This window comes from Leptosomus discolor, chromosome 1 (assembly GCF_034619465.1).
Source record: "Leptosomus discolor isolate bLepDis1 chromosome 1, bLepDis1.hap2, whole genome shotgun sequence".
NCBI classification, from domain to species: Eukaryota; Metazoa; Chordata; class Aves; order Leptosomiformes; family Leptosomidae; genus Leptosomus; species Leptosomus discolor.
Genome location: NC_141391.1, coordinates 146,430,271 through 146,441,908, shown reverse-complemented (window position 1 = coordinate 146,441,908; position 11,638 = coordinate 146,430,271). Strand labels below are relative to the sequence as shown.

Here is an 11,638-nt window from a genome sequence, read left to right as displayed (position 1 = left end):
TTTACGTTTGGTAAATAATCTTTTTATTTTGCCAACGTTTGGTTGGCAAAAACTCTTTTGTGCCAGAGTGGTCTCAGAGAGCAGACCTGACTTGTTTGTACATGGATGGAGGTGCTGTAACTGATAAAATTAGCTCTGAATGATCATGTTATTGATTGGGTTGCTGAACTGTAGTGTAGTATATTGAGGCTAGGGTCAGAGAGACCCTTCTGTACAAAAGTCGGTGTAAGCAGATGTAATGTAAGCATCCTCCCGCAGGAAAACTTGCTCTCTGGAAAGTACTAACAAGAAATGATGAAGGAAGCTCCCTGTCCAACACTTTGATGATATCAATGCATTGTAGCACTTATTGTTCACTGACATTAGTTATGTTGGATCATGCACACCAAAAGCAAAGCCCTCACTATGTGGGCCCACTGCTGTATGGGGCAGGGGCCCTGCTGACAGAGGACATTGAAGTTTCATAGCACAACACAGTCATAACACAGCAACTTTCTATCTATTTTCAACTACTGCCAGCTTGATAATTAAAGCTATGTTTCAAGGAGGGATCTGAATTTCAAAAAATAAGTGGACCATAGAAGAGAGCCCCTCCCACACTAGGAGATATTCTAGGAGAAAAAGCTGAGATGGAAAAATGTGGCTAAAAGCAATAAAAGTTGGTATGGCTGACCATTTGTAGATGTAAAAGGCCAAAGTCCTCAATGCTTTCTCAGCCTGTCTTTCTGGCTAAGACCCGGCTTCAGGAATGCCAGGCCTCTCAGGTATAAGAGAAACTCTGAACTGGTGAAGACTTAGCCTGGTGATTGGCATCACGTTAGGGAGCACTTAAACAAACTGGACATACCCAAGTCCATGGGACCAGATGGGATGCAGCCATGTGTGTAAGTACCTGATGGAGAGAGAGTAAAGCAGATGGAGTCAGACTTTTCTCAGTGGTATGAGGTGACAGGACAAGAGACAATGGGCACAAGCTGAAATACAGGAGTCCCCATTTAAAAATAAGAAAGGACATTTTTACTATGGTAGGAGTTGTACATTGGAAGAGGTTACCCAGAGGGGTTGTGGAGTTTCCCTCCTTGGAGATATTCAGAACCAAACTGGATGTGATCCTGAGCAGCTTGCTATAGCTGGCCCTGGCTTGAGCAGGGGAGTTGGACCAGATGATCTCCAAATGTGCCTTCCAACCTCAAACTTTCTGTGAGTCTTTAAAGTGATGCTTTTATTTCAGAGCAGTAGATAGATAGATAGATAGATATCACTTTTTATTGTGGGAGTTATGGGAAAAATAAAGAAAAGGAAAAAGATTGGGAATAGTTTCAGGCATACTTATATCGAACATGGAAATAAACTTGTTACATGCGTCTTCACACTTGTGATTGGGTGTCTGATGGGGTTTTGGCAGTGGGGGACGTGGCTACAGAGGTGACTCCTGTAGGATGCTTCGAGAAGCTCCCCCCCCCCCCCCCCCCCCCCCGCTCCAATTTCGGACCCTCCTCTGGGCAAGGCCAGGCCAATGGCGCCTCTGCGAATAACTAGTGAAGAGTGAAAGAAGGGGTTGGTTGTCTCTCTTCGTTCTGTCTGTGTTGGTGAGGGAAAGGGGGTGGGAGAGAGTCAGCCCTGCGGACACCCCGGTCAGTGAGGCAGGAGCGGGGGAGCTGTGCCGGAGCAGAGGTTCCCCTGCGGCCCGCGGGGGGGTGGCGGCTGAGCCCCTGGAGCCCCGCGGCGGCCCAGAGGTCGCCCTGCCGCCCGCGGAGGGCCCCGGGCCGGAGGGGCAGGGACCGGGCCCGGAGCAGCCGCGACTGCGGCCGCGCTGGAGCCGCCCGTGGGTGGGAGGGCGGCAGCCCCGGGAGGGACCCGCGCTGGGGGGTTCTGGGGAGCTGCGGCCCCGCGGGAAGGACTCGCGTTGGGGCAGTTCCTGGAGGGCTGTCTGCCGGGAGAGGGACCCCGCGGTGGGGCAGGGGAGGGCTGCGAGGGCCCCTCTCTCTGAGGAGGAAGGAGCAGCGGAGACATCTTGTGCCGGACGGACCGTGACCCCCATTCCCTGCCCCTGCGCTGCTGGAGGGGAAGAGGGAGCAGAGCTGGTCCTGGGAAGACCGGAGGGGGGTGGGGGGAAAGATGTGTCGTATTTAAGACCTGGTTGTATCTCTCATTCTTCTTGATGGTGGTGGTTGTTTTGTATTAAATGTGTGTTGTTATCCCCAAGTTGAGTCTGTCTTTTGCCCGTGACCATAACTGGTGAGTGAGCCCTCCCTGTCCTTTGTCTCGACCCGCAAGCCTTTTGGTTGTATTTTCTCCCCATCCATCAGGGGATGGGGTAGGGGTGAGCGAGCGGCTGCGTGGTGCTCAAATCACGACAACACTGCAATTGAATCAGCATGGCATTTGATGGTAATTTTTTTTGTATACCAGTTAGGTAGTAACTTCTTAGAAAATGTCGTGGAAAGATTGCATTTGTTTTCCTAGTAAATGCTTTCAATCAGGCATATCATTTGCTAAATATTAAATTCTCATAATTTATGTCAATGTTCATTCTTTTTCATTTATTTTTCTTTTTACATATTGCTCTACAGCTGATTGTAAATTCCAACTTTGGGTTAGCTCACCTGCTTACACTTGTGATTTTATTAAATAGCTAAATATACTGTAAGATATTCCAGAGCAGAACTTCCTCTGTGGATGCATCCTTTTACCAAAGATTACTGTCATGTTTTTCCTTTTCCTGTCTACTAGGTGAATGATGACGTTGGAATTGACTGGACTAATGAGAACGACCGCTTGCTGGTTTGCCAAATGTGCATCAAACTGGCTGACATCAATGGGCCTGCAAAATGCAAAGATTTGCATCTGCAGTGGACAGAAGGCATTGTCAATGAGTTTTATGAACAGGTAAATGAGTGCATGTCAAAAGTGGTATCTGCTGGTTGTATATCTTGTGTTAAGCAGTCCTGCAGCGTGCTAGTGCTGGTGATGAGTGAAAGTCAAGAAAGAACAGCATTGAAGGGGATGGCTAGTTACACTTTTTTTTTTTTTTTTTTACATCCTTTTGCTGGATCAGTGGAACTACATTTTTCACTGAAGTTTCTGATGTGTCCTCAAAGACCTCTGATGATGGGGTTTCTACAGGCTTAATTGTTCCAGTCTGGACTATCCTTAACAGTGGACGTGGTGAACAAGTGTTCCATTCCTCTTTTTTTGCTGTTGGCAGTCATTATGGCTCCCTTTGTCTTCTTTAGTGCAAACTATCTTTTCATCCTTCCTTCTGTATCTTTTCAAGACATCGGGTGGTTCTTACTGCTCTCCTCTGGAGTCACTTGTGGTGGCTCACTCTTTTATTGTCATGTGGTCTCCACAAAACTGGACACAACATCCTTGTTGAGATGATCTAAACAGAGCAGGAGAATTATTTTAGCTTCCCTGAGGGCCACATCTCTATTCACGCACACAGAACCTTTATGTACTGAGCCGAACTGTAACACTGACTTTCAGTTTATCATAGACTTAACTGTATCTGCTCCTTACACGTTGATCCTGACTCATACTTTATTCAGCTCTTAGAAGGTTTGTCAGTACAACTGCACTAATTATGCAAGGCTCAGCTAATGGCAGCACAGGGAAGGACAGCCACAGATTGATTTACAAAGACCTGGGAATACAGCCAGACACTGGTCCTGTCCTGCCAGGTGTAAGGGAGCCCTTAATTGAGCCTTTTCTCATTATAACCCATTTAGCCCTGCCGAGTGCAAAGGACAGGGCTGTTCCCACACTATTCGACTGTTTCTTGAGTGGGAACATATTTTGAATGTGCGGGTTAGACTAAACTCCACATCCTGTCTTTTCAAGAGGAAGCAAGCAGGCTAAATCACTGAACCAAACACCCCACAGACTTCTCGGTGAGGCTGTGCAGTAACTTGAAGTCACAGGCTAATTCTTTTCATCTTCCCTTAAATTTACTGTACTTACAGTTTGGAAAAAACCTGGATTTGCTGCTGCCTGCAGGAGTATGTAAAGAAATGGGAAAAGGGACAAAATTCAAACATTGACCTGAAGCTCCGTCATTTATTTCAGATCTCCTGGGAAAAAGAAAGAACAATGACCCTTACATATATTACATAAATAGTTGGTTCCACTTTTCATTTTTTCTTGTAGAAAGGAGTGCGTCCCATAACAACAGTGGTCAACCTTCATCTCCCAAATTTTCTTCCAGGAAATCCTTTTCATTATATTTCTCTGCTTTCATTACAACTCTCCTGACAAATTGTACTTCACAAATCTGGCAATGATCGTAGTTTATGCGGGTGACTACTGCATGCAGACAAACCTGTTAATCAGATACGTAACATGACTCTCCTTTGATACGACGTAACTAATGTCAGAGGGCAGTAAGTGCTTCAATGCATTAGAATTGTCAGTGTGTTGGATAGTGAGCTCTGAATCAAGCTTGAGAGCAACACCTGTGGGAGGGTACAGTGTTAACCTGTTCCACAGTAGGAATCTGGGTTATTTTCTGTCAGTCAGAAAGGTGTGCCACTAATGTTTTCATGATCTTGGAAGCTGCTCCAAAGGACTATTGGAGATTATCTTTCTTATAATCCTGTCATTAAAAAACAATACATTTGAGATTTATACTCTCTGCAAAACTTGATTCAGAATAAACGTTGTCTTTGTTAATGGCATTGCTTTTGGCACGGGCATTGTGGGCAAATGTATTTGAACTCTTAGCTTGCAGATTCCAAGAGGTCAGGTAGTCAGTATACTGTTAGGGGTTTTCAGATTTGTTTTTGTTTTAATAGAAGATGTGTATTCACTGTATTGAGAAATCAGTATGTCCTAGTGGGTTTCCTGGTTTGTTTTTTTTTTTTTTCAGGGCATTACTTGACATGCTGACAGGATACTGATGGGATTGAAAACGTTTTCTTCCTAGGACTTACTTTTGACATTAAGGAGGTTAAGCTAGATACTCAATTTATTCATCCTAGGTTAAAATGTGATTTTCTTTAATGTAATATGATATGAGAAGTGTATCAAACCATCTCCACCATGCTTTTGATAATCAGATTTTTTCTAAGAAGAGTCTTCATTTTCTCATTTTTAAAAAGAGAAGTATTTTATGGGAAGTTTGAATTTCCATAGAATTATCAAAAAGCATACATATGTACATTCAACCTATGCTGTGAAAATAATGCAATATTTCCTTAATTTTCTTTAATAAACACCAGTTTCTTTGAAGAATTTAAATCACGTATAAATAAAAACGCCTCATTAAAAACATATTGCATAGAAACATTCAAAATCCTGTGTCATATTGTTACAGGATGTTTCCTTTTCTTCCCTCCACATGCTCAGCATACTTACTTGAAGACAGGTTAGACATATTAAAAATAATCAAAAAATGCACTGCAAGATGTTTCACGTAATAAATCACATTTTAATGGAAGATGAAAAAAGAACTTGTGAATGTTTCAACGGTCATCTTTCTTCCCGCTACTGGCAGCTCACAACCAGAAAATTGCAGATGTGTTACTGTAAAGAACAACAAGCTGCCACCTCCTCTTAATTGCTTGCTATTTCAAGAATGGATGGCATGTTTCAGTGTTTTGTTACACAGATGTTTTGTGCTTAATGATTGAACAGAACATTTTGGGGTAGGTCATTATAAAAGTAACAAAACAAAACCACAAGGAAATGAGACGTTTGCCGTACATGCTTCAAAACTTAACTCTTATTCTTTGGCCTTCCCAGATCTCAACAGGGTGTTGACCAGATGCTTTTGTCCTTGACTTTTGGAAAATTTAGGTTACAAGGAGATAAATTCTGGGCAAACTGTAGCATAATGGAAACTGAAAATGTCTCTCCAAATTCTAATCTGTATGCTCAAATATAGATCTCTGTATTATATTCAAACATTAATTTGCATATCAGGCTTGATTTAGGGGGATTAGATTTTTTTTTTTCTTAGGGAGGTGGCATTCAGTCTTGACATGCCTACTCAGCTGAAAACTCATTGATATTACCAGAAGCTTTGCTGTGATAGAGTTGAGTGAGTATATCAGACTTGGTTCTGCAAGCAAGTTTTACCTTCTTTTGCATCATGAAAGGATACCTCCCCTCTACCCTCGCTTTCCAAGAAAAGCTAGCAAAAAGCTTAATGGGAAAGATTTACTGCTTCTGAGTAACCTCTGCTTTCATAGGGATCATTCTGATAGTCCCAGGAAACAAATACTTACGACTCAAAGCCAAGAGGACCTCTCCATGTTATGGGTAAAATTAATAAGAAAACTGGTTCAGTGAGATAGCCTTTGCTTGTAGAAGTTCAGTCTTGTTCCCTGCAAACAGGTGTCTGACTTCAAGGTTGTTGTGAGCTAACAGTCACAAAATCAGAAGGGATTTTTTTTAAATAATGTGAAGAAAGAAAGAAAATAATAATTTTCACACTTTCGCACTCACAGTGTAAAGTACAGGAGAAGGGTAGTGGGCATCATTTTGCACAGTCATCAGCTAACATCCTTGTTGAATTCTCACTATCGGTAGCAGGTCCTCTTACAAGAAAAGAACTGTAACTGTGATTAACCATTTGACATGATAGCAATGTCACACTGGGCACGCTGTGGAAGTGGCATTAGAGTTGGATTATTTTTCTTTCATCATTTTTAATTGGTTTGATGTGCATTACTCCTTTGCATGACATGGTTTTGCTTCATTTACTTCAGAGAAATTACATCTATTTTTCATCTCCAGGGTGATGAAGAGGCTAGCCTGGGCTTGCCAATCAGTCCTTTCATGGATCGCTCTGCTCCTCAGCTGGCAAACCTCCAGGAATCTTTCATCACTCACATTGTGGGACCACTATGTAACTCTTATGACTCAGCGGGGCTGATGCCAGGAAAATGGATAGAAGATAGTGATGAATCAGGAGACACTGATGAGCACGAAGAGGAAGAAACAGCAGAAATGGAAACTTGTGAAAATGCTGAATCTAGTAAGTTGTTCACATGTATATTTTTCAACAGAGCAAGTTTCGTATTGTGACCAGAACCTAAGCAGCCATATCGTAAGAGCATAGAGACAGTGAGCTGATCGGCTTCAACGTGGGCCTCTTCAGAGTTGCAGTGATTCAGTGCTGTCCTTGGTGAAGCTGGCATGTAGCCAGTTACATTGATAATGGAGACGTTCCGTGGTTTCAAGACTGATACGCATTGCTGTTCATATCTACTACTGATTTCTACCTTCAGCTGAGATTTCTGGTGGTGGATCACCCATCTATGCATGAAGGCTTTTTAGACTATTTCAGCACTGGTGTTAGTAGACCGCAACACTCTCAGTTGAAGAAAGGATGGTTAGGAGAACATTTTTCAAGGAAAGCGCTCATCTTTTCCATGACATAGCACGATGTACAGGAATAATAGAATGAGGCTCTCAGATGCTAATACAGTAGAAGAGTTTTTGGCAATGGAATTGTTTTAATGCAAATCTCTTCATGGTAATGTGAGGAGAGAACTGGCACTGAGCATTGCTGTGTTGTGTGCTGGGCGCTGTGTCACTTGGCCCTTCTGGCTAATCAGTAACTAAATCTGATAGTCTCCTGCCTCTCCTCCAGAAGGTCACCGGTGCTGATATTTGTCGCACTGAGAGGAAAACTTTATACCTTGAAAGGAGATCTCAGGAACCTATTGGAAGTTATTTTTAATAGAAAAGGCTGCAGCTGTAGACCTGTTTCTCTTACTAGTTTAATCCTGCATGCATTACCTTTTCCTTTCTTCCATGTTCCTCCTCCCTCTGAATTTCCTACTACTGTTCTTTCCTTCCTCCAGGTCATCTTTCTCTCCCTTCCCTATACCTAATCCTTCTAGGAAGCCCCAGCCTTAAGTGCACTAGTGAAATACTGATACATAGCTTTTTCACTTAACCACCTCACTTTTTATGCTCTTTCCCACACGCTTTCTTGCCCTACTGAATATCATCCCTATTTGCTGTTGGGGAAGCTGAGATTCAGAAAGATTTGATGATTGCAGTAAGTCACATAAAGACACGGAACTAAAATCTACGTCTCCTGATGTGCAGAATTGACCTTTTATCTTTGATAAGATCCAGGGGTATATGGTTTGTGTTTAAGAAATCATTGCTGTTGTTCACACGCACACACTTGCACATGTTTTAAGTTTAGCAGGCTCACGTGCACAAAAACTGGTGCCGAGGACCGCAAACATTAAGTAATAACAGGTTTGATTTGTCACCTTGTGATCTACCAGCTCTCTAATATCAGGCAGAGCCACTTGTTTTTGTGGCGGATTGGCATTTATGGAATTGCTTACCAGGGGGAAAGCGTATGCGATTGGTAACCAACATAGACCCCCAAAGCCTGAAACGGCTATTGCTGTATGAAAAAGATGAAGGATGTTCTCATTTCTCCATTGGAGCATCTAACACTACTTTGAAATCCTTAGTTTCCTTTCACCTCATTTCTCTGTTCCCTTATCTTCTGTGTCACTGCTAGTCAAGTCAAACAATGCTGCTTTCAAGTTGAAAGTGCAGACCATTATTAAGCCTTGTCAAATTGAAAACAGACCATTTTTCATTTGTTTCCTTTTTCACGTTCTGCTCCATGACAGTACTCTACTATTCAACCTGGTGCTTTGAGGCTCTTTATCTTTTTCAAGACCTTAAAAATTAATCTATCAGAAGTTTTAAAATATCCAACAAATTCTTCCTACTTCCTTCTTACCCAATGTGGGGTGCTCATCTTCTCGATCATGCCAATGTGTTACAAACTGTTTTCTTCTGGTTCCCTAAATGCTCTGTGACTTTGTAGATCTGAATCAGGAATCTACAGCATCTTTTGTGTCCATATAGGGTTCTTACAGGTGGTTAGAAATTTATACCTATGATCAACACAATTTTGGATGTTCTTAGCTTTCCCCGTGAAGCAAAATAAAAGGTTGAGATTTTAGATGCATAGATGCTAAGAGTTGTGTAGATGGTGGTGAAGATCTTTTTCTTGATGGAAGTGCCCTTTAGACAGGTGGAAATGTAATTGTGGCAGAAAACGCTTCACTTAGGTCCTGATAATTCACTAAAGCTGTTGAGATAAATTTAAGTTATAAAACCTTAAGGTAGCTTAAAATCATTTTTGTTATTATACAGGAACATGTAATTCTCCCAAAGTCCTGATGCAAGTATAAGACTTAAACAGGCTCAGTCTTTAGTGACTCAGACAAATTTTAACACCACAGCAAGTGCTCACTAGTATCTGCAGAAAGCAGCAAGATGCGGGGTCACCCGCAAACCCCAGGAGAGAATGTCCTGCTGCGGCATTGGCAGGGTAGGGGCTTCTTATTAGTGCTAAACCTGAAGGTTTCCTACAGGGAACCAAGGGCTTTCTAATGAAGGATTGAGTTGGATTTGGCTGTGCTCAGTGAAAAGCTCTTTGTTTCCAGTTCAAAAGCTTCAAGGGCTAAACGTTTTGGATCCTGACACAGACATACTTTAGGCAACCTGCAAATACTAATCCACGCAAATTTATTTGGTACAAAACATTCCTCTACGTCACCTTCTTTAAAAAAGAAAACAGCAGTTGTCTTTGGAGGGCTTATTATTTCAGCTCCATGACTGCCATTGCCACTGTTAATGACCAGGGAAAATTTTCAAGCTTTGTACTGATGAGGAGTTAACAACCTGTGTTAGACAGACTGTATTGACACAGAAAAAAAGCACACTTCAGACAGCAGAACATTTATAGTGCAGCTGTGTCAGGAGCCATGAGAACTATCAGTGGCAAAAACGTTTTATAGGTTGACAGTAGGGGACTCACGCCTCAAAACCAAATGCAAGCAAGGTCCCTGATGGTATTTGGCTATATGACTGCTTCTTCAGTGGTCAGGCTCGGTTGCCAAAGCAAGGTTGGGCAAAGGCTTTTCAGGTCACCTCCGCTGCGATGGTGGAGTGGCAAATCTCTGACTTTGAAAAGGGAACGTAGGAATGGGTTCACTCCTTTGATTACTAATGCTTGCTTATTCATTATCCTTCTACAGCTCAGATCAGAGCTAAAATGTGGAGAAAACAAAATCAGGATTTTTCTTCTAGGGCAATCAGCAGCCATCCATTGGGGGCGGGTGGGGGAGGCCACAGACTTTAATGCCTATGTTACAGAGTAGGTTGATCGGAGTCTTTGAGTACTTGATATAAAAAAGTGAGCAGAATCAGCTCAGCAACATGTTTCATGCATAATCATTCCAGCACTAGATGTCTCTGTGAGCTGCATAGTCAGGGACAGCATGCAGCCAGTGACAGGATGAAGCTGGGGCTTAAACTGTGCAGGAAACCAATTTGCTTTCCCAGATGTCTGGAGAGGCATAGCTTTCTGAATTTTAAAACTGTTCAAGTTTGTGGTTTTAAAAATCTGTTGGTGCATTTCCTATACGTCATAGTACACCCTGTCTGCTTCCTATGCCTTCGGTCCCTTTTCCTTCTTCTCTCATAGAAAACAGTATGTTAATGTCACATGGTATTTTACAGGAAAGAAGAAGTTCAAGAGGAGGAAAATCTACTGTCAGATCACTCAGCACCTGCTTCAGAACCATAAAATGTGGAAGAAAGTAATTGAGGATGAGGAGAGGTTAGCTGGGACAGAGAAGCAAAGTGCGGAGCAATCCACACTGCACCAATCTTCAGAACAAATCCAGGCCATCAGGGAAGAGGAGGAGGAGAAAGGGAAGCCCAAGAGGGATGAAGAGGAGAACACGACTGTAGAACCAAACCAATGACAATATTTACAGCAGTATTTTAAGACAGATTGACTCGTGCACAGACTCTTTCTCAAGCCAGCACAGCATTTAGACACAACACTGTAGAAGTATGGGATAATGCGCCTACAGCTGTTTAATTTGTTTCTCTTTCCTTTTTATGGTGAGGTACATTGTTTAAACTCCTATGCTCAAGGAAGCTTTCACACTGCGACACCGGCTTTTACAGACTTTCTTTAAAGAAATTTGGGGGTGGGTGGAATTATATAAATATATATAAATATATATATAGCCAGGGTTATTGGCTGCACACTTCAGCAAAATACATTTAATGATATATTATGGTCACTGTGATATTTACAGATGAAAGTTATCTACGGAAATGCTACTTCTAAAGCACATTTGCAGTTAACAGTAAGGTACCAGTTAAGTAGCTTTTGCTCTTAATGCTGAGGGATAAAAGTTCCAAAGCTTTATATGAATGCTGATATATCCTGCCAACATACATGTGTGTGTGAGGGGGTGTTTGCAGGGGTGAGTGGATGTAATGTAACACAGCACAGTTTGAGTTCTTATTACACTAGCTGTAGCACATGTGCCAATATACGACAACAAACAGAAGGCCTGAATTTTACAGAGTTTGTGCCCACAAGGGAACCAGAGACCATTTCGCGGAGCTTTGCGTTCCCCGTAGCCCTCCACGTCCCAGTTTGCGCTCCAGCTGCCGGCAGCAGCCTTTCAGCAGGGGCCGCGGTGGCCCGGGCCGCTGGCCTGGCCCCATCCAGCTGTGCAGGCTCCTCCACCTCCTCCTCTTCCTCTTCCTCTTCTTTGGCACTTCCCAGACTGCTGGCAAAAGGGATGTGCCAAGAAAATTATTTTCCGAAGGGGGTTGCGAGGGA

General features: G+C 42.7%; 1 protein-coding gene across 1 annotated transcript in view; it reads left to right on the top strand.

Annotated features, from left to right (window-relative positions):
• The window catches only part of PDE3A (phosphodiesterase 3A), a 253,910-nt gene extending 243,150 nt beyond the window's left edge, over positions 1-10,760 (top strand). Inside the window, exons 14-16 of the mRNA XM_086466846.1 lie at positions 2,734-2,889; positions 6,739-6,979; positions 10,513-10,760. Of these exons, the coding sequence (XP_086322972.1) occupies positions 2,734-2,889; positions 6,739-6,979; positions 10,513-10,760 (645 nt within the window). The remainder of the gene's footprint in view (positions 1-2,733; positions 2,890-6,738; positions 6,980-10,512) is intronic.
• The last annotated feature ends 878 nt before the right edge of the window (positions 10,761-11,638 follow it).